This window comes from Triturus cristatus, chromosome 4_2 (genome assembly GCF_964204655.1).
Source record: "Triturus cristatus chromosome 4_2, aTriCri1.1, whole genome shotgun sequence".
Taxonomy (NCBI): domain Eukaryota; kingdom Metazoa; phylum Chordata; class Amphibia; order Caudata; family Salamandridae; genus Triturus; species Triturus cristatus.
Window position 1 is genome coordinate 306,978,805 of NC_140586.1, and position 23,321 is coordinate 307,002,125.

General features: G+C 47.5%; 1 protein-coding gene across 7 annotated transcripts in view; it reads left to right on the forward strand.

Moving 5' to 3' along the window:
- The window catches only part of RALGPS2 (Ral GEF with PH domain and SH3 binding motif 2), a 983,056-nt gene that overhangs the window by 480,754 nt on the left and 478,981 nt on the right, over positions 1 to 23,321 (forward strand). For all 7 annotated transcript variants that reach the window (XM_085601623.1, XM_085601627.1, XM_085601625.1 and 4 more), the window contains exon 8: positions 10,365 to 10,457. In XM_085601623.1, coding sequence (XP_085457749.1) covers positions 10,365 to 10,457 — 93 coding nt within the window. The remainder of the gene's footprint in view (positions 1 to 10,364; positions 10,458 to 23,321) is intronic.

Sequence of the window (23,321 nt, forward strand, 5' to 3'; positions counted from 1 at the left end):
GTTATTTTTAATTAAACGCACAAATAATCGGCATATCTCAAGGGCTTGTTCCCCGAACCCATCACAAAACATTCCGTTTCATGCTGCAGTAGACTTTATTGTGCCATTGTTGACATGCCTCCTATGGGGAGCTGTGAGGTTTACAGATTTTGTGATTTTATTTTTATAGCGTTCTACCACTCTGTCTCTCGCTTCTCCAACTACGCTGTTGTGAAAATATAGAAGGGTTCGAAAATGTTATTTTTTTGTGTTAATCACTATTTATGCTCTAGGGTATTTTCACCCCTCCACCCTTTTACGGGACATTGCATAGCCCAAAAATACTTGTGTCCTTCTACTGCTCGCAGTTTGGGAGCTACTTTTGTTCATTTTGTCTATCTATTCCCTCTCACTCCTTCGTTCTCTGTCCCTTTCGCCCCGTTGTAGGAGAGTAGGATCTGCTTCTTATAGTTACCCCCACTTTTTGCTGATGTTTCACTGTTTTCGACCTAGTCTGGCTGGGATCCTGCTATCCAGGACCCATGTACTTTAGGTACACTCCAGATTGGATTCTGGGGTACCCTTATAAGTACCAAGTATGTGGTATACTTTATACCCAGGGCATAGGTACCCCAGAGGCCTCTAAGGGGCTGCAGCATGTATTATGCCACCCCTGGGAGACTATTCAAAATGACACAACAGGTCTGCTACAGCAGCCTGTGTAAGGTGGTGCATGCACCCCTCACTTATAAACCTATCAGTCACCCCTATGGCAGGCCTTATAAATCCTGAAGGCGGGGTGCTGGGTTTTATGTGAGAGGGTGCACCTGCATGAGCAGAGCCCCTCTGCAACCTTCGGAACCTCTATTCCAGGATTGTTTGTGATGCAGCCAACCATATACTCTTAAGTGTATTATAACCTCGCAGTAAATGCTAACTTTAAAACCGCTGTATGAAAACATGTCGTGTTTGGTGTCAAACACCTTGGAATCATACCTCCACACCAGTAACTGGTGTGGGAGGTATGATTCCACCCTACTAGAGGGAGAAATATGACAACACCGGTACACCCGGTACCAGCTTAGCAGAACCTGGCATCACAAAATGGATGCTGCCAGCCACAGACACAAGTCTGCCCTCCTGCTGCTGGACGAAACTCCAGCAGGGGAGGCTGGACAATAGGTTTCCTGTCACAGGGAGGTGTGACCACCTCCCAGACAGGCTTTAGTGTATTGGGGCTGTGTGGGTGCACTCTGAGTGCTTTGATGTCTGCACTGGTGCACATTTGGTGTCCCTCTGCATAGTCCAGCTCAAACCAGTTGCAGGAGCCATTTGCTCCTGCTCTGGCGTGAAACTGGACAAAGGACATGGGTGTAGCCACCCCTCTGTCCTGACCCTCCCATAGGTGGGTCCCCAGAGTTTGTCCCACCCCTTCCTTGGGTATAAAGTAGGAACCCCTGACTACAGGATTTTAGATTTACCTGGACGAAACTCTGCTACAGACACCAAGTACTTTGACTATCTACACTACGCTGAATGACTGAAGAATCTCCCTTGGAGTAAAGTAGTTACTTCTCTGCAAGGCAGGCACCTGAAACGCATCTGACCGGTTTGCATCTACGCAGCTCCTGAAGGACTCTGAAGATTTCTGCAACACAGGAGGAGGGTTCCCGTGGTCTCCGAGGTTGATCTGTGCTCTCAGAAATTCTGAGACCCGCATCCCTCGTGGGGATCGTGCAACCCGAACCCCTGGGCACCGTGTACATTTGCAGCAGCATATGCTTTTTGGCGACCCCTGAAGCTTTGCTTTGGGCTACTTGTAGTCCAGACCCCAAGCAGTATTTCCACTGAAGATTTCTGGCCTACACTCCAGGTTTGTTCCGTGTGCTGGTAGTTTGTGACTCAGCTCGAGGTCCCTTCGCGATCCCTGGTTCTTCGACCTGTGTGTCCCTGAGAAAGGAACTTGAACTTTCAGGGGGCTTGCCTGGTTGCTCCAGACGTGCCCCGACTCTCCATCGCTTGGGGACTCCCCAGGACCTTGCTGGTCCTCATCGAAGCATCTTTTCTCTGACATTGTGGGTTGCAGTTGCCAAGGCTTGTTGGTGTTCAATCTGGACACCGACACCCCCCCCCCCCAGCACTCGACACCCATGTTCTAAAGTCTTTGCTTGAAGTCCTCTCCTAAGTGTCCTTAAAACTTTAAAATTCCAACCACAACTTTCCCATAGAGTTGTACGGAGCTCGCGGCTGTGTTCTCACACTGCACACGTCCTCCGTGGGTCTCCTGTGTCACTACTTTGGGTGGTTCCTTGGGGTCCCTGTGATCCTACGTGCTCTAGGCACTGTCCAGTCAAGTCGTGGTTGTTATACCACTTACTTAGTATATGGTTTGCGCCCCCCCCGTAGCCCATTGTGTATTGAGCTATTTACTGTCGTTCTAGTGCTACAATATTGTGTATCTTGTGCTCTAATCTCACAAAGAGGTTAGTAGAGAGTGTTTAGTAACAAATACATATATTTTATATATACCTTGTGTGGTTCTCCTTTCATTTGGTAATTCAGGAGGTTATAATCTGGTAAACCAAGCTGCTTTACATTCATTCGAGACTTAGTCTGAAGGCTGCTCTCCATAGCTACCACTAGGATAGCTTTCAATAAAGGTTTTCTTTAACCTAATCATCAATAAGGGTCGTTTGGACTGGTGCAAGGTGCCCACTTTAACTAGTGTGCAGCATATACCAGGCCAACTTCTCACAACCGTTATTCTCCCGATCTCTCTCCCTTGCTTTTTCTTCATATTCCCCTCTCGCACTCACATTTGTCATCTCTGCCTCCCATTTCTATTATTTTCTCTTCCCATTCTTTCTTTTCTTTTCTTCCCCCTGTCTTGTTTTCTTTCTAATTTGCTTCTTTCTGTCTCAATCTCACCTCTTTCACTCTATCACTCACCTCCTTTGTCTTTCTGTCCCCTTTCTCTTTCCATCTTTTATTTCTTTCTCTCTCTCTCTTCTTGTCACGTCCATTTCCTACCTCCGTTTCATTCTCTTTAGCTCTCTTACAGTCATACTCTGTTTCTCAATGGAGTCGTCCCAACCATTTATTATTGTTCCTTGTCCCGAAACTTCAAAAAAAAAAAATTTAGCCACCACGCACAGAATCCCAAATGCTGTTGTGTGGCTTTAAATTTTTTTTTTTTTTAAACCCAGAGCTAATATCTCACATAGGCAAGACCTTTTGGTTTTGCTGGTGCTCTTTTCTGTAATCTTTGGCAATGTGATTAAAGGTCCCAGAGAGGTAGGATGCTTGTGTAATTATAATTTATTTTTTAATGGACATTTCTTGTAATTTATTAGCTCTTTCGTTGCTCTTGAGCAGGAAAAAGCCACATTTACCTTATCGAATATTAACATTTACATAAGAAATCAATAGACTTAAACAGATAAAAGAGACCGGTTTTGGTAAAAGGAGCAAGCAAATGATGCCGGCGACTTTGTATCTCTGGTGTGTTTGCTTTCTCCCAGTGCCCATAGCAGTACACTGTTTAAATTAGTAATAGGAAAACCATTACATGAGCTGATTTATGCATTTGCATAGTCAAGCGAAGTAAATTTAACACCAACTTTCCTACAGACTCTGTCAAAATAAAGTTACTCCAATGTTCACGAAAAAATAAACTATAAAACGATACTTTTCGTGCAGATTAGATTGCCATACCCAGTGGCCATTTATGTAGAAATTTCTCCCAAAGAATGCCCTTACTTTTATGCGGGGAGGTCATCGCTGCTAGCCTACCTTTCTCCTCATGGTGAGATAGAATTCACCAAAACCCTATGTCAGGCTGATTTTCCTCCTGCTGTCCTTTGCAAGCTGTTTTGATCAAGCCAGTGGGTAAAAAAAAAAAGTCGGAAATGCAAAATGTGCCTGTGAATTTTTCTGACCTCTAGAGCACCTTCAATTCCTGTTCGCAAAATCAAGAAAAAAGTACTTACCGTTTAGAAAGTGGTAGAAATCTATCTTTTCACTCAATAGTCCCTTGTACGTTGCTTTATTATTCACATCATCTACACTATATGTTTCAGGGGCTGTAAGGCCACTTCCATGTCTTGTTGGCACCAGATTGAACACCTTGCGATAACGTCAAGGGTTTTGGTTAAGTGTTTATTTAATAAATCTATTGGGGGATATCTTCCTTTCTATCTGAGAAGGGGAGGAATGGAAAGGGGCCCCTTTGTTTACCATAGTCACTTTTGGGCTTGCCGTTTAGCCCATCTTGATAGGATAACAATTTCTTTTTTTTCTTTGAAGTTTTTGCTAATTCAAGTGATGGGTGAAGAAGCTTTTAACTCAGCAGGATGAATTGGGCCAGCACTAACACGTTTTCCTTTTGTAGCGCATTATGCTTCCATTACTTCCTCTGATAACAAAAGCGTACCCAGAAAAAGTTTACATTTCACCTTGCCCTTAGTTGCCTTCTTGTGATGCCTAAGTTTGCACGGATTTTTTAGATGAGATGGCACAACTGCCTTCTGAACATGCTGTTTTGCACCATGAATCATTTTCTAAATTCACATGCTGTGCATTATTCCACCATCTAGTGGTTGGGTCTGGAATTGTCTGTTCTTTTTTTACAATTCTTCTGTGGGGCGTCGTCGACCACCATTTGGTGCTAGGTCCATCCCTTGTGTGACGTCAGATGGCAACCAGGAAGTTCCTGTGCGTGGTAGCCATCTTCAGATTCTTTTTTCCGCCGTTGGATCGGAAAGCAAAGGGAAGAACTCTGTAGTTTAGGATGAAATCCACGAAACAAAGTAGGAATTTAGGAGGAAAAACCATTGATTGAGATGACACCAGGAAAGGAGAGACCCCAGACACCTTTCACCTACGGGGAATTCCGACGGAGCAACAATGACGCAGATGGAATGAAATAAGGTAAAGTAATACTCCTTTCAAATGCCCTAATTGCCATCACAAATTTGCTCAACGTGATCCACACAACGTCTGTAACCTCTGCCCGCCGAGGGATCACAAGGATGAGGACTGCGATGCCTGTACTGTATTTCTGTCATAAAGGAAAACAGTAGGAAAACCTGATAGTCCAGTTGAGACCAGGTAAATATGTTCCATAAGGCAACAATGTCTCAACCGGTAATCACGTAAAAAGACTGGTACAGTATATGACAAATCAATGTCAAGTACATGGAAAAGGGAGACCACAGGGATTTAAGGAGGGACCAAAGCTTTGGTCAGTATATTTGGAGAAAATAGTAGTTGTTTCAGCACTACATTACATTATTTAAATGGTACCCCAAGGTACACTGTGCACAATAGTGCTCGTGAAGAAGTGAACTGCGCAGGGTGACAAGTGTAATTAGTGAAAAGAACAGCGAGCAATGGTGCAAGAGATACCAAGATGACGCCTAGACAAACGCTGAATTTTGGCATTTGTCTAGGCGTCTTCTTGGTTCCTTAAAAACAACAAAAAACCTTGTAAAAAGTCATATCTGCTGTTTTTGTAACCATTTTATTATCTCTTGCGCCGTTGCTCGCTGTTCTTTTCACGAATTACACTTGTCACTCTGCGCTGTTCTCTACTGGATTGGCATTGAAAGCCTTTCTACTCTCCATCCAGTGAAGTGTTCATTGACAACACCACTGCCATGTGGCACTGCCAACAAGCAGGGCTGGTTGCAGTTGTGGACCCTTTGTCAAGAAACCCTGCGTCTTTGGACATGGTTGTAACAGCAGGGCATATCCCTGGTTGTTCAACATCTGGTGGGCTCTCTGAACGCAAGAGCGGACAAACTCAGCCACAGATACCTCGCACATCATGAATGGTGTTTCCATCTGCTGATGGTTCAATGTCTCTTTCAGTTATGCGAAAAGCTTTGGTTTGATCTGTTTTCCACAGACGAGGATGCGCAGGGTCAGCAGTTCTGCACGTTGTAGTTTCCAAGGTGGCTCTTGCTCAGAGGCGCTTTTCGTCTCAAGTGGCGCTTAAGCCTCCTGCATGCCTTTCCGCCCATACCACTCTTTCCCAGAGTTCTCAAGAAAATCGGGAACGAGACCAAGTCATCATTGTGGCTCTGGACTTGGCACAGAGAGCCTGGTATCCTGAGCTGTTAAGCATGGCCTTTGGTCTTCCAACCTGGTTGCCAATTTGGGAGGATCATCTGTTGCAGCAGCAGGGAAGGGATTTCCACCTGAACCTGTCAATGCTCCACCTTCTTGTGTGGAGATTGAGCGGCGACAGTTGACAACTTTCGACCTTTCTTCCAAAGTTTGTAACTTTATCTTGGCAACCAGGCATCCCTTCACTGAGATAATTTATTCCTACCATTGGGGAAAATTTGTGGCATGGTGTACAGAAAGACAAACCGACCCCCTTTCTCAGGTTCTTCTTTTAATCCTTTCATTTTTCTCAGCAGTACTCTGCTCTGGGCACTCTGAAGGGCTATCTCCCTGCCATTTTGTCTTTTCTGCAGTTGCTTGATCAGCCATCCCTCTTCAAATTCCCTATTGTAAATGGGTGTACGACCTTTGTTTCCACCTTGTCCCTTTATTATACCCTAGTGGGACCTCAATCTCTTCCTCACTTTCCTTATGTGTGCTCACTTTGAGCCCCTGCACAATTGTCCACTCAGGCTCCAACCATCAAGACAGCCTTTCTCATGACTATAAGATCTGCTCGGAGAGTCAGTGAGCTTCAGGCCTTGTCATCCAAGCCTCCTTATCTGAACATTTACTGGTGCTTTGTACCAGAGCTTCCTTTCTCCCGAAAGTGGTCACTCCCTTTCACATAGGCCAGTCCATCAGTCTACCAACTTTCTACGCTTCACCTCATCCCTCCAAGAAAGAGAAGATGCTTCACCGTCTGGACCCAGAAAGAGTGTAGTCATTCTATTTTGACTACGCAAAAGAACTCTAGTTGGATGACCAACTCTGAGTAGGGTATGTTGAAGCAAAGAAAGGATGGGCTGTACAGAAGAGGACCATCTCACGTTTGATCGTGCTCTGTATCAAAATCTGTTTCGCATTGGATAAGAAGCAACCCCTTGAGGGTTTGCGTGCTCATTCCACCAGAGCTAAGGCTGCAACCACTGTGTTAGCATGCAGAGCTCTTGTCCTGGACATCTGCTAGGCAGCAGCACGAGTTTCCTTGAATATGTTTACCAAGCACTATTGTCTGGACAGTCGGTTCTGGAGAGCTAGAAATGTTGCCTGTTTGGTCCTGCAGGACTTCCTTGTGCGCAGTTGGTCTGCAGACCTACCTTCGGGGGAGGTATTGTTTGGGTATCCATTCGAAGGTAAGGAATCTGTGGCTAGAAATCTGTATCAGATGAACAGGTGACTTACCTTCGGTAACGCATTATCTGGTAGAGAGTATATCTAGCTGCAGATCTCTTACCAACCCACTCATCCTCCCTGCTTTCCAAACGGATTTCTAGGGGCAGGGCTTTACCCTTTCAGGGACCTAGTTTTCCACACTGCTGATTAGTGTAATTCGTGGTTTCGTGCTTCTGGAGAGGAAAGCTGTGAAAAGTAACCGAGGTCATCGCTCTGGGGTGGCATCTGTGTAGGCACCGCGTACATCACTTTCAGTACAGCCGATGATGCCACGCAGAGCCGAACAACGCTACCTACTGGTGCACAGGGGTATTGCTCAAGAAAAAATTCCGGATCCAGTCTTATGCCTGTGGATAATTCTAAGGTAAGGAATCTGCAGGTGTATAGGGTCTCTACCAGATAAGGCGTTACCAAAGGTAAGTAACTTGTTCAACTGTGGTTAAGTTAACTTGGCGAAAAGATCATTGCTTGCTGAGGTCTGATGAATCTTACAGCAGTGTCTAACCTTTTTATCATTTGTATATTGCAAAACTGAGTACTTTTGAGATGGGTTATAATAACACCTAATATTTAATTCGCTTTTTTTTGTTTTTGGATTTATAAACCTGTGACTAGTAGCTTTGGCGTCTTAAACCATTCTTAGTCACACTAGGTCTTGTGTTTCTGAACACGGCTCCTCTAAACAGTGCAACAAGAAACGGCTAAAGTTGTGCCTATTCAAAACAAAATAGTGAACCCCGATATTTTTTAAGGATTGTGACCTTTGCCAGTCTTCAATGTTGATTTTCCTGTAAGAAAAATGTTTGTGTTTTTCCTGCAATATTTCTGCAGATATCTATTGAGACAATGAAACATACCTTGTCGACCCTTAGCAGTGTGCTAATGCAGCAGGATTGTAATCCGGTTCATGCCCGATTGTCAACATGTCACGCAAACTATGACCACCTGTGAAATTGGGTTCCTGAACTTAATACAGTCTTCTTCATGGCCTTTAGTTCAGCCAGGAAAATCAATTAGCTCTGACCCTGTTCATCGCAAGAGAGACCGTGATCCTTTGTTCATATACCTAACAGTCGTACCAAAAGTTAACTTTAATTTCTACCCAGGGCATTTTACATATTATGTTCACCAGACCTAACTGTGCCAGGAATCGGAAAGCTTTATAAAACTTTTAACGTGTCATAAGGCTTTAGTTATTATTTTGATATGACTAAGGAATTGAGTATTTCCTGACATCTTTTGTCATATATAGTGACAGTACCCCTATGAAACAATCCAAGTTCCCTGTTTCGTACTTGGTAGTTTATGACATTATTTATTTAATCCCAGGGGATTCTTTTTCTCCTGTTTTTTATGTTCTCATTCCACCAAAGCCCATGGAAAAACTGACTTTTTCAGCATTATGTTCTGTCACCACGATCCGCATGGTAGCTAAGCCCTACAACAAATCTTCCTCCTTGAATACTTCATTGTGAGTGAAAAAGAATTTGACCAAGTTGGCCTCCGTAGCATGTTTCCATAAAGTTTAGCTTGAGCCTCTAATGCCTGTGCTACCCAAAATGTTCTTGACCTGGTTACAAAAGCGAGCTGGACCTGAGAATAATGAATTATGGGCCTTGTGGTCATTTACGTACTGTTGGTACACAGATCTTGTTGTGCTTAAAGGCTCAACCAAAACCCCCAAATCTACTTCAGCTGAGAGCCTATATACCTGTTGGCCTAACTTCTGAATATGGCTTGGGGCGATGAGGGACCAGGCACATTGAGGGACACAGAAGCACTATGGACTATAATTCACTTTTTTAGGTCTAGATTTAACCAAGGCTTTTTTTCTTTTTTTCTTTTTACTAAAATTATATAGATCATATTCGGAATTTTAGCCGACTCTCTTCTTTCAGTGGGTTGTGGTCATTTATAATTTTTTGCCACTCACCACACTTCACAGTATTGGGCTCACTTCAGCCATTGGCTAAATTCACTGTGAGTAAAAGGATTTTACTCTTTCATAAGGAACACATTCACAAGCGTAGTTCCCTTCATTCCAAAAAGCGTCTATGACAATGTATGATTTTTTTAAAATAAACTGTTTTCTTTTAACCAATATTTTTTTTATGTTGTCAAGGACTCAGCAGCTCCCCCAAAAAATAAAGTTTAAAAAAACCCATGACGAAACGAGCATTGACAAAGTCAAAAGGCTGACACCTAATACCATGCCTATTGGCTTTTCCAATACTTGTTTAAGAAGGCCTTAAAATCAATTTCCAGTGTTTACTACATATTTCAACTGTTTTTACTTCGTATTCGGGCGTTGCCAATAGAGTAAGTTTACTAGAATCTCCCTACATTTTTTTGATCCTTAGAAGTTCTTGGACATGAAATAAAGTTTGGTGGAGTTAATGTGCATATTGTTTTGTTTCTGAAAACTTGGTTGGATTTTTGATCTTCAGTTAGTTGACGAGCCTAGCCTTAGACAGGCTATAGATATTTATTTTGTGTTCAAAGCTAATGGCAACCTTCATTTGGGCACTTAAAGCGTACACAAAAGTGCCCAAGGCCACCACAGATCATAATATTTCCAAACTCCATACCACTTCTCTTAGGGATTGATTTTCAAAAGAACTTCCTGGCGCTGTATGTTCTCTGAAGCTTTGTGTGTTCTGTGTATTTTCAGAATTTGGGGGCCGCAGAGTTCAGTAAAGAATAACTGCAGTGTACCAACGAGGCTGTTTGAAAGGTTAACTACTCAGTCCTTTATGTTTGCTGACCTGCATGTGGGATTGCCACCTATAGCCATGTATTCACCACCTCATGTTCAGCCCTAGACTTTCATTTGACAACTTGGTTCATTCTGAGAGTTGTAGTTCTTGTTTTGCAATATTGTGAACCAATTGACTGAAATTGTTGCTGACAATTATATGAAAACCCATGACCGGAAACATAATATTCGGATGACATGAACTTTATTTACATGGCAGATCCTTTTAGCTAGAATATCTATATATTCATACACTTACCTTTATTTTACCTTTTGTCCTCCTCAGAAATTGTACGACCTGAACAATATCCATGCGCTTATGTCCGTTGTCTCCGGCCTGCAAAGTGCCCCCATCTTCCGGCTCACAAAGACCTGGGCGGTGAGTACACTGTACAAAGGGGACAGCCCTCAATTCTGCTGTTTGCATTAGCTAGCCAATAGCTTATCCATGTGTGCTCGACTTTTTTTGAGGATCTAGATAAACACAGAAGCTGATACTCCCCCTCTTCTAGAGACTACTTCAGATCTGTTTCTCCATCCGTTTTTGTCATTTTTTGCGAGGGGGTGACAGAATATTATTTCTGTCTTCAACAATGATTCCCAACAGGCCCTGCCTTGAAGGCAACAGCTTCTTCCCTGGCAGTGATTAATGTGAAGTTGCTGGAAAATTACCGAGCACAATAATTCTGCTTTTAATCATGTAGGATTTCCAGTCCGGTTTTATTTACTGTGTCTCCAATTAAGAATTGATGTCCGATGTTTCCTGCTTCAGGGCAGTCTGTTAGATGGCTCCTTGTTTCCGAAATGTAATCAGTTTTCCATCTCTCCTGCCTGTATCCCTGCAGTTGCACGTACCACGTGGACACAAAATGAAGATCTGCCCTCTTTATTTATACTTTCAGGTTTCCTTATTCTGACACGTCTTTGATGGGGGGGAGACTGAAATAAATTGGAGCACACCCCAGGCATGATGAAAACATAAGCTTGCTTTTTTGGGAGGGGAGGGGAGTACTGTCTAAGGATGGGATGCAGGTTTAAGGGTGACTGGACCATGGGGCGGGTGCCTTGGGGGGGGGGGGGGGGGTCAGGAAAGAGAAATGAGTCCCGGTGAGTTAGGCATGAGGTGAGTCGATAGGTTCTCACATATGTTAGTCACTACCTGGCAGTATTTTACTTTGTCTCAGGAAAAAAACACTAAACTTTTTCTAATATGGCGGGGGAAGGCATGGGACTACACATTTTCATAGCTTCTTAGATGTGTAGGTGGTCAGAGACAACAGGGTTAGAAAAGTAGTCCTTCCAAGGATGTTTAAGGCTTAGGCCTAACACAGCCTGATATGGCCTTGGCGGATTTTCCAGCCCAGAAGATCTGCTCGTTGGTTACGATGCTGATGGCTGCAGTGAGGCATCAGTGTGACCACCGTGCTTTTAGATGTGCAGGGTCTGAGACTGGTGAGGGCCAGGAGCTTTCATTTGTTGAATGGTTTAGATGAGACCTAGAACAAGCACCAATATCTCTGTATGTGTCATGAACAGTACTTGGGACTCATAAAGCACTACAACTGTGGGCAACCTGGGGGTACTTCTTGCTGCGTCCTATAATGTTCTCTGACCCTAACTAGACTAATGCCATCCCTAGACTAGTATTTCTATGGGCCCACCATGCCAAACCATATTCTCACTGTCTAAGCTTGCAGAGACTGGTGTTTTCCCTGGTTTTGGGGATGAGAACAGCAATAATACCAGACAATTATTTGCCTTGAGATAACTTGTTTTGCCCAGGGTGCAGTGGGAGTGCTGTCTTGTTGCAGTTCCTGGTTTGTAACCATAAACAGCAAGGCATTGGTAACATTGCCTCTTGATTTTCATCTAGGCCTCATGACTGAGCCTTCCTTTCAATGGGCCTTTCTTTGGTTCACAGTAGACTCCCCGCCCCAATTACTCCAGCTCGGATACTTGAGAATTGTCTACCTCAGCATTCCCTGAATGCCGCCAATCTCCCTCATATGGTTCTGTTGACCCAATGTAAGATCTTCCATCTTTGCCAAGAATATCAGACTTGTATGTCTTTGAGCCTAGTGTCGCAGGGTATGTTTCTTTTTCAGTTGTTTACATTAACACTTACAGAGGCACGAGCAAGAAAGAAATGTTCTTCTACTTTTACAAACCCTGTTCCCCTTCTACTGAGCGGACGTATTGTGGGAGAGGCTTGTTGGGATCAATAGCACAGGATACTCGGGTCAACTGTTTCTTTGCATACCCAGGCCCCCAGTTTAACTCTGAACAATCGCTTTAAGCCCCTCTCCGAGTTGAATGCACTGGAGTGACTGGGTTCTGGCTCAAGTAATCCCACGCCCCATCCCCCTCTGTGCCAATGCCATGCCCCCAATATCCTCTAACACCCTTAAGGCCTTGAGCGGGAACATCGCAGGGATTAATGGGAAGCTGACGGACAAAGAGTGGCCGACATTATTTGGCTCAAAAGAGACATGGCATATTGGGGGTTCCCTGGCTTTAGATGGCTATGCCTCCTTTGTTTTACCTGTACAAAAGAAACAATTGATGGACAGAATGCTGGAAAAAGCAAACATTCACCCCCAGTCACAAGGATCTGGGTTAAATCCATCATTCTTTTGCTCACCACACCACCCCAGTTTGGACCCAGCCATATGCAAATCAGTCTTGACCCTGTTCCTTGTGGGAACAGTCCAGCCCGAACGGCCAAGCTATGTCCTCCCTGGACCGGAAACGAGCATCCTGGGACCGGTTTCAGGGCATCACCCTTCATCAGCCAGGCTAGCTTGAATCCTTGAATCATGGAAGAGCTAAGGGAGGGCGGCTAGCCACTTTATCAAATTAAGTCTCAAATTTAAAATGGATAAAGTTGATTCTTCCTCACATTTTATTCTGGGCATGCTTCTAACTTTTGCACAGCAGGTGTGAATCCTAGTTGTCAATTTTAATCACCCACTCCAGGGGAATCTGGTGTCGATTGAGCTTGGTCAGCTTCTTGGCAATATTGCCGCCACCTTATCCAGGTTCACACGACCACTCCTGGTGGGTGATTTCAACTTACACCCTTGTTTTGATTGCTACCTGTATGGGGATTCGCCACAAGATGGCGACCCGGTACTTTGGGATCAGGCTCACCTGAAACACACCCCTGTAGGAGACATGTTTAATACCTTGTTCATAGATTACTACCTTGTGAACCTTTTTAATAGGTGGGATACTCTAAATGATCCGATGATCCCAACTTTTAGGGGGCTGGTGCTAGTTCCATTATTTCTTACATCTTTGCCTCTAGCTGTCTCCTTGCTTCTATAACTGATTTGAGGGTAGTCTGGCATCAGCAGCGTGACCACAACATCCTTTTGGCTGCCTTTCGGGTGGTCTTCGTCTTTGGTGGGTCTGATGTCCTCTTACAGGAATCGGTTATCCATATCGCCGAGGGGCGTAGACTTAATTGGGCTGAGGTGATACCAACGGACTTTCATAATTCTCTTCTCTCCTCCTGTCTTCATGACTTTAATACCTGTTGGGATGATGGGGCTCTAGATTCTAAGGTTCTGCATGCCTTTCGTAACATCATTGTTTATATCAAGTCTGCCTTCTCTGTCCCCATCGAAGCCCATGTGGCTGCCCCCCTGCTCTGCAGATGGTTCGATAAGGCATGCTCCAAGGCCCATAGTACACTTATGGTTTCCCTGCACTAGCAGCCTCGTGACCGCGAGGAGGTGAAGAGGGCTAGAGCTTGTTATTGCTTGGCTCTCTCGGAGAGGAAGAAGTCTCTCAATGGGGATCTTTGGGAGAAGTTTGTGGGGTCCTGTAATGTGCGTGGCCACTGGAGGGTTGTGAACCATCCTCTCTTGTTTTCAGATAAAGCAAGTGTGCAGGCCCTGATTATACCCCCCCCCCCCCCAACCCAGGAGTTTCTGGAACACATCGGGCCATTTCCGATTTTGAGGCCTGGGAAGGTCCCTTACCTCATGAGTAGGTGGTAAACAGCCTTTGTTTTCAGTGGGTGTAGGTTAGGAAAGCTAATATGTCCCTCCAAGAGGGTACGACCCCGGAACCCGATGGTATCCCATGGGATTTATTTAAATCTGAGGTGGATCTGTGGGCCCCATTTCTGACTCAGTATTGTAATGCAGCAATCAGGGGGAGGCTTCCCCCTAGTTGGAAACAATCCATAATCGTCCCGATCTTTAAGAAAGGAAACAAGGTTGACCCTGCTTGCTACTGCTCTATTTTGTTGGTGGACAGTGAGGTTAAGGTAATTGATAGGGTCCTACTGGACAGCCTTTCCAACTGGGCTAACGAGAAGAATGTCCACTCAGGAGCCCAATATGGTTTCAGGGCCAGACTGAGTACAGTTGACCAGACCCTTAACCTTTATATGCTGACTGCAAAGTATGCTAGGGCAAGGGAGGGGGCTGTCCATTTTACCTCCATGAACCTAAGCACGGCCTTTGACGGAGTTAACAGAGCTAAACTCTGGGCCGTGCTTGGGGCTATGGGGGTCGATCCATCCTTGCTCTCCTTCTTGCATGCTCTGCATGGGAGTCTATCTGCCTCTATAAGGTATGGGTCGGATTGAGAATGCACCCTGCCCCTGAGGCTGGAGAGAGGGGTGTGCCAGGGGTGTATCCTGGCCCATTTTATCTTCACCCTTTACATTAACGACCTGGATCTAGCCCTTATGAGTCCGGGAGCGGATGTCCGGAATGCAGGTGGTTGTCATCAGTCTATTCTTTTATATGCAGATGACCCCATCCTCATGTCACTCACCGCCAAGGGATTACAGCGTCTCCTTGATTTCTGTGCCACCTAAATGGATAGACTTGCTCTCACCACCAATTATTCTAAATCTAATGTTATGGTGGTGGGCCCAAAGAACACAAGATCCAAATGTTTTTTGATCAACGGCCAGCCTATAACCAGGTTTGATCACTTCCCATACTAGAGGATTGTATTAGACTCCAACCTTTATTGGCAACCTGTGATCAAGAAAAACATCATGAGGTTTAAATCTGCCATTAATGGGGTTGAGTACCTTGGCAAGGAGCTTGAGACATTCACATGTGAAGGCATTGTTAAGTTTCCAGGGCCAAGTGTGTTACCTCGGCGAGCTATAGTTGTGACATCTGGGGTTAAGTGCCCTTCTCCTTATTACAGGTCGATGAGAATTCCTTTTTGAGAGGCCTTCTCAAAGTCCCCCAGAGCACTCCGTCTGAGATGCTCCTTGAGGAAGTGGGTCTGGGGTACATCTTCAATCTGATTGGGTCTATTGTTGTCTATCTGGTTAAAGGAGGACTTGTCCCTTAATAGGCTCATCCTACTTGACTGCCTGGCTTTGGACGGCATGTCACACATTTCCTTGCTTTCTTACATTAGACGTACCCTGAACACCTTGGGTCGCCCCAAACGCTTTAATGAACTGGGTTGTTTAGTATAACAAGAAGGGATATTTTATGCATAAAGTAGGCCTTTCTTGCCAGGACGGCTGCGGAGCTAGAGGCTGCAGCCCTTCACAAGCGCACTATGCGCCATTTTATTGTGGTGAAAACGGTCTCTGGGATGGAGCCTAATGTGTCGTTAGAGATTTCTAACTTAACTCAAAGTACTTGGTTTAAAGTTTCGAACCTGGTGGCATGTTCCTGCGATGATGTCTCCACTCCTGACACCCTACACATTATGATCTGCCCAAGATTTAATAACCTCCGGCACAAGTTTATTCGTCCACTCCTTTTTGCCTAATAAGTTTACCCAAGTGAGGCCCGCCTTTCTGTTCCTCCAATTGTTCAAATCCCCAACTATTTGCTGCTTCTGGTTTCGATTTCTATCTGGGATTATGCACGGAGTTCTGAATTTTAGTATGTGTTTCTAAGTGGGCCTTGGCCTGTTTTTTGTTTTTTTTAGGCTTGATCTTATGCTGATATTATTGTGTTTTTAGATATTTACAGCCCACTATATACTTTTCTTATATTTTTTATTTGCAACTTAGAGTAGATGTATTTTACTGTACCTTCTCTGCATTTTTATCATTTATACTTTTGTGATTTTCTGTAAAAATCGAATAAAGTTTTACTTTACACGGCCCAGTACTTACGTTAAGAATGTAGTGTGATAATTTGGATCTTCATATACTGTGGGTTTCTGAATGGTCTGTTGGAGACTGAAGCAGCTGGTTCATGCAGCTCCCTCGTGATGTGCCAGGGTTAATTTCATTGCAACAATAAATCTACGTCAAATTCATGTTCTTCCAGTGCCTTTACTAGAATTTTGGCAACGAGAGACCCTGGTACATGAATCCACTTGTGTGTGGCTAGTTGAAAACCAAGGATCCAGCAAAAGAGGATTGAAGATTCACTGCAGAAGAATGCAACTCTGCTTGTGGGAAATTGGAGGGTCGATTTACCATATTTGGGGTTTGTAATCAACTTGGTATTTATAACGGAAGACTGATTTCTACTCTGAATGATTACTTCTACGCGCCATTCAAAACTTAGACCATTTTAACAAACACACCATCAGTTGCCTGCTTGCCGCCTTCAGTGTGCTATGTGATGAACCGCCATACATCTGGACGCATAACCACGTGGAGTTCATGCATAAGAGGTCACATTACGCAAGGTGCGTGCCGCCATATTGTAAGAAGGGGTACAAAAGGGGGTGGTGATGGACGGAGCATCAGAACCACTCAAACACTCACACCCAGTCAACAGATCTGGGTTTGATCCATCACCGTTCTTTAGCCCACTCTGCCACCCCAGTTCAGACATGGCCATATGCAAATCAGTCTGACCCTATGCCTCATGGGAACAGTCCAGCCCGAACATATTGTAAGAGGCATATTTTGTAAAAACAAGCCTCATATGCCGGCCTTATTCACACACTCTGATTTTGTTATTGAAGCGACAGTGAACAAAGAAGGAAAACAGTACGGTTACATGATATCTCACTTCAACCCAACATTCCTTGTTATGACCCATATGGTAGATGTATATCACCTAGAGACAATTTGCTCTATTTACATTTTCCAAACTCCGTTTTATTTCGATTTGTGAATGTAGGTACCGACTGTATTCTGAGGATTACACAAACTTTCTGATTACCCATCACTTTATAATTTTGCCATACCTACTAGTGTCAAAATACAATTGCTCATTATGGCTTTATTTGCCCCTTTGGGTCGCTCGAATGCCTTTGGGCCCCGTGAAACCATTGGGTGGTTCGGCCCCCATGCCACCGCTTTTGGCCGCGGCAACGCCGGCAAGATACCCTGGGACGCCGTTGGCTCCTGCTCTTGGACCCGCCATTGGCTCCTGGCCTCGGACCCGCCGTTGGCTCCTGGCCTCGGACCCGCCGTTGGCTCCTGGCCTCGGACCCGCCGTTGGCTCCTGGCCTCGGACCCGCCGTTGGCTCCTGGCCTCGGACCCGCCGTTGGCTCCTGGCCTCGGACCCGCCGTTGGCTCCTGGCCTCGGACCCGCCGTTGGCTCCTGGCCTCGGACCCGCCGTTGGCTCCTGGCCTCGGCGCCGCCGGCTGGCTTCGGCCTCGGCGCCACCGCTGACTTCAGCCTCTGCACCACCGATGGCTCTGGCCTCTGCGCCTATTGTCCACCAATTCCTAGCCTGGGAGAGGACATTTTCTCCATTTCCCCGGCCTCCTCATCCTTCTCGGCCTCTCAAACAGCCGACGGCAAACTGCAATGACTGGGAGGGGTCTAGGGACCCTCTCGCAGCTCATTGTGGAGATGCACCACACTACAGTGTGGAGGATCTGAGCGATCTGGAATTTATCTTCACACCCCGGTACACTTGCCTCTTCCTCCGTGGCTACGGAGCAGGATGGTACATTTTCTGTGGTGTTGCACAGGGTGGCTAAGGCTCTTCACCTCAAGCTCCCTACGGTGTCTCTCAGGACCAATCTCCTGACTGAGGTGATTCGGCTAGGGGCCTCCTCCACGGAGCCGCTGCTGCCCTTTAACCACGCACTTACAGACGTCCTCTGTGCGCCTGGTCCGCGCCTCCCACAGGTACTCCTGTGGATAGGAGTGTGGCACAACGGCATCGCCCGGCCCAGGGCGACCCCAGTTTCCTCACAACACCGGACAGTCTGGTTGTCCAGGCCTCTGCTTCTCCCAGCGCATTCTCTTCCGCACCTCCGGATAGGGTACCCCAAAAAAAGAAAAAAAAAAAGGTTGAGCGGTCTGGGAACAAGGTTTTACCTCTGCCACTTCGGGACTGCGGACAGTGCATACTGCATTCATTTTGGCCCGCTATTCCCACTCTGTGTGGGACACAGTGGCGCTGGTGCTGCCTCAATGTCCGACGGACGCTCGTACGGAACTCTCCCAAGCAATTACCGAGGGGAGAGCTGCGGCAACGTTTACTATACGTGGTGGCCTTGATACCGCCCACTCACTCGGCAGGGCAATTTCCACAACTGTGGCGCTCCGCCGTTACGCCTGGCTCAGAGCCACTGGCTTCTCAGGGGATGGCCAGAATGCTTTGTTGGATATGCCCTTTGATGGCACGCGCCTCTTTGGTGACAACCTGGATGGCACGTTGGAACGTTTTAAGGACACCCGCGCAACGGCCCAGTCCTTGGGCCTTTCCGCCTCGCGCACTCCTTCGGTGTCTGCCTTTCGTTCCTTTCCTGGCAGGGACGAGGTGCCCAAACAAGTTCCTTTCAAAGCCGCAGGCCTGCTTAGCAGCACTCTCGGCGCAGCCACTGAAAGGGGGCCTGCAGAGGTGGGTCACGGGGCCAGCGGCCGGGTCAGTCTGCCGCCACCCCTACCACCACGGCCTCCAAACCTTCCTAGTCCGGGTTTTCGGGCCCACCAAACGCACGTGGGTGGCACGATTCGCCATCGCCTCCCCCACTGGCGCACCATCACTTCAGACAGTTGGGTTTTGCAGATAGTCCGACGGGGCTACTCCCTCCCATTCCGGACTGCCCCTCCGGCCGTGTCCTCTCCGTACCACCGCATGTCGGGGGATCACTTGGCGCTTCTCCAGCAGGACGTTCCCATCCTCTTGGTCAGAGGAGACCGTCGAGCGCGTTCCGACGCCAATAGTAGGTCGTGGTTGTTATTCCCACTACTTCTTGATTCCAAAGAAGGACAAGGGCCTGCGTCCTCTTTTAGGCCTCTGATACGACACTTATTTCCTTCGGAAGAAAAAGTTCAAAATGCTTCTGCTTTCAGTTCACCGTAACCCTTTCGGCCTTACCAGTGCCTCTCGGGTGTTCACAGATATGATGACGGTGGTCGCAGCTCATCTGCGCATATTAGGGGTTTCAGTCTTACCCCTATCTCGACTACTGGCTGTTGACGGCGAGCTTGCCCCGAGCAGTCGTCTCACATCTCCAAACTGCGGCCACCTCCTGCATTTGCTGGGGTTCTCCATCCACGTGTCAAAGTCGCATCTGGCTCCCTCTCAGAAGCTCCTCTTCATCGGAGCTGTTCTGGACACGGCGCGATTTCGGGTTAATCTTTCCGAACAGTGCATCCATGAGCAGCAGATTCCTCTTCCTTCCCCAACCGGAGCACACAGTGGTAACAGATGTGTCCCTTCGGGGATGGGGCGGCCATAGGGGGGAGGCGGAGATCAGAGGCCTCTGGCGGAGTCCGAGCTCAATATCAATCAGTTGAGCTTACGGCGATCCTGCTTGCACTCGAACCATTCCTTCCCTCGGTCAAGAGGACAGTAGTGCAGGGGTTCTCGGAGAGCACCATCGCCATGTGGTACTGCAACTAGTGAGGCGGGGTGGGGTCGTGGACCCTATGTCAGGAGGCTCTGCACCTATGGACGTGGCTAGACTGCCAGGGCATTCTACTGGTGGTTCAACACTTGGCAGGTTCTGTGCACGCCGGGGCGGACAAACTCAGCCGCCGGTGCATCATGGATCACGAATGGCGTCTTCACTCGGAGGTGGCACAAGGTCTCTTTCAGCAATGGCGAGAACCTTGGTTAGATCTATTCGCCACCAAACAGAACGCGCAATGTCAGCAATTCTGTGCGTTGGAGTTTCTAAGGCGGCACTCGCTCGGATACGCTTTTTGTCGCGAGTGGAGTTGCGGTCTGTTGTACGCCTTTCCGCCTATACCACTTATACCCAGAGTGCTGAAGAAGATCAGACGTGACCGGGCCCAAGTTATTCTTGTGGCACCGAACTGGGCTCAAAGAGTTTGGTATCCCGAGCTACTCAGTATGATCGTGGATCCTCTGATTCGACTGCCTCTTCGGGAGGATCTTATGTCGCAATAACAGGGGACGGTCCTCCACCTGAACCTGTTCATCCTCCACCTCCTTGCGTGGAGATTGCGCGGCGACAGATGATTCCATTTAACTTGCCTCCTGAAGTTTGTAATGTGATTCTGGCAGCCAGGCGTCCCTCACCTAAACTGTTTACGCATGCTGGTAGAACAAATGTGCGGCATGGTGCACAGCGAAAGCTGTGGACCCCCCTTTCTGGTCCTCTTTATGAGGTTCTATTGTTCCTTCTCTCTTCGGCCCAGCAAGGCTCTGCTCTGGGCACTGTTAAGGGCTACCTTTCTGCTCTTTCAGCCTTTTTCAGGCTGTTGTCCATAGATTTCTCAAAGGCATTACTCACCTTTTCCCTCCTATTACTTTTGTGATGCCTCACTGGGACTTGAACCTGGTTCTCACATACTTAATGTGTGCTCCCTTTGAGCCTCTTCATAACTGTCCTTTACGGTTATTTACTTTGACAACTGTCTACCTGGTGGCTATCACCTCCGCTAGGCGCGTGAGTGAACTCCAGGCTTTTATTCAAACCTACTTTCCTGGCGGTTCACCCAGACAAGGTTGTGCTTCAGCCACGTCCCTCCTTTCTACCAAAAGTAGTCACTGCCTTTCATCTGGGGCAAACTGTCACTCTGCCCACTTTCTTTCTGCCTCCGCACCCTTCCAGAGAGGGAGAGAGGCTCCACCGTCTGGACCCAAAACGTGCGCTTTCATTCTACCTCAACCGCACACAACCGTTACGGGTGGATGACCAGCTCTTTGTTGGCTATGTGGGCGCCAAGAAAGGCCGGGCTGTGCACAAGCGGACTATTTCCCGCTGGGTTGTCCTGTGCATTAAAGCCTGTTACTCTCTGGCTAAAAAGGAACCTCCGGCAAAGCTGCGCGCACATTCTACCAGGGCGACGGCAGCTACTACTGCACTGGGACGTGGTGTCCCCCTGCAGGGCATCTGTCAGGCAGCCACTTGGGCCTTGCTGCACACCTTCACTAAGCACTATTGCCTTGACAGTCAAGTCCGGAGAGACCGCTTCTTTAGCCGTTCAGTTCTCCGTGACTTTCTGGTGTAATATCACTTCGCAGACCCACCACCGGGGTTGGTATTGCTTGGGTATGTATTCTAAGGTAAGGAATCTATCACCAACGTGTCTCTTTCAGATGCACAAGTTACTTGTGTAACGATATAGCTGTAAGAGACATTAGTTAGTGATAGATTCCTTACCGCCCACCCATCCTTCCCGTTCTGCGAACTGTTCTCTAGGGTTCAGGTCATCCCTTTGAGGGCCCTAGTTCTATTGCACCAGTAGTCGTTCTCTGGCATGGCTCTGCGTTCCTGGCGCGGAAAAGTTGTGTACAGAACTGACGTCAGCGCGCATGGTCGCATTTAAGTAGCTCCGACGATGTCATCTCGGCGGCTACGAAGCCAGCGACCTACGTGGAGCCACACGATGACGCCTACCGATGCGCAGGGGTACTGCTGATGAAAAACTTTCCGGATCCAGTCTGACGCCAGGGTATATTCTAAGGTAAGGAATCTATCACTAACTAATGTCTCTTACAGATGTATTGTTACACAAGTAAGTAACTTGTGCACCACAACCAGTGCAGCCTCACCAGTGCAGCACCACCTCGGCACTAGCGCAGCACCACCTCCGCATCACTCAGAACCACCGCCGCACAAGCACACCACCACCTCAGCACCACTTCCACACAAGCACACACCACCTCAGCATCACTCAGCACCACCTCAGCAGAAGCACATCCCAGCACCACCTCAGCACCAGCACAGTACCACCTCAGAATCACCTCAACATCAGCACCACCACTAGCGCAGCCCCACCTCTGCACCAGCGCAATCCTACCTCAGCATCATTCAGCACTGCATAAGCACCTGCTGAGCACCAGCATCTCAGCAACACCTGAGCAGCATCACCTCAGTAGCTGCACAGCATCATTTCAGCATCATCATAGCACCACCTTCTCCTTCACGCAGCACTAACTCTGCATCAGCACTGCCTGAGCATCAGCCCAGCATCACCTCAACATCAGCACAGCATCACCTCAACATCAGCACAGCACCACATCCGAATCAGCGCAGCACCACCTCAGCAGCAAGTCTGCCCCACCTTGGCATATGCACAGCACCACCTCCGCATCAGTGTAGCATCACCTCAGAACAGCAGCAGCTCAACATCACTCAACTCCACCTCTGCATCAGTGTAGCGCCACCACCTCAGCATGACTGCACTACCACAGGATCACTCACCACCACCACATTCAGCACAGCACCACCTGAACATCACCACCTCTACATCAGCACAGCACCATCTCCGCATCAGCGCAGCACTACTTCAGCACCAACACAGTACCACCTCAACACCACCTCAACATCGGCATAGCACCACCTCCTCATCAGTACACCACCACTGGCGCAACCCCACCTCAGCACAGCACCACTTCCGCATCAGCGCAGCATCACCTCAGCACAACAGTAACTCAGCATCACACAGCACAGCAGCAACTTGGCATCGCTCAGCACCACCTTTGCATCAGTGCAGCACCACAACCTCATCATTCAACAGCACCACCTGAACACAATCACCTCAGCATCCACACAGCATCAGCGCAGCACCACCGCAGCATCAGTGCAGCATCACCACAGCACAAACTCAACATCACTCTGCACCACACACTTGAACACTAGCTCAGCACCAGCGCGGCACCACCTCAGCATGATTCGGCACCACCTCGGCATGACTCGGCACCACCTCGGCATGACTCGGCACCACCTCGGCATGATCCGGCACCACCTCGGCATGATCCGGCACCACCTCGGCATGACTCGGCACCACCTCAGCATGACTCGGCACCACCTCGGCATGACTCGGCACCACCTCGGCATGACTCGGCACCACCTCGGCATGACTCGGCACCACCTCAGCATGACTCGGCACCACCTCAGCATGACTC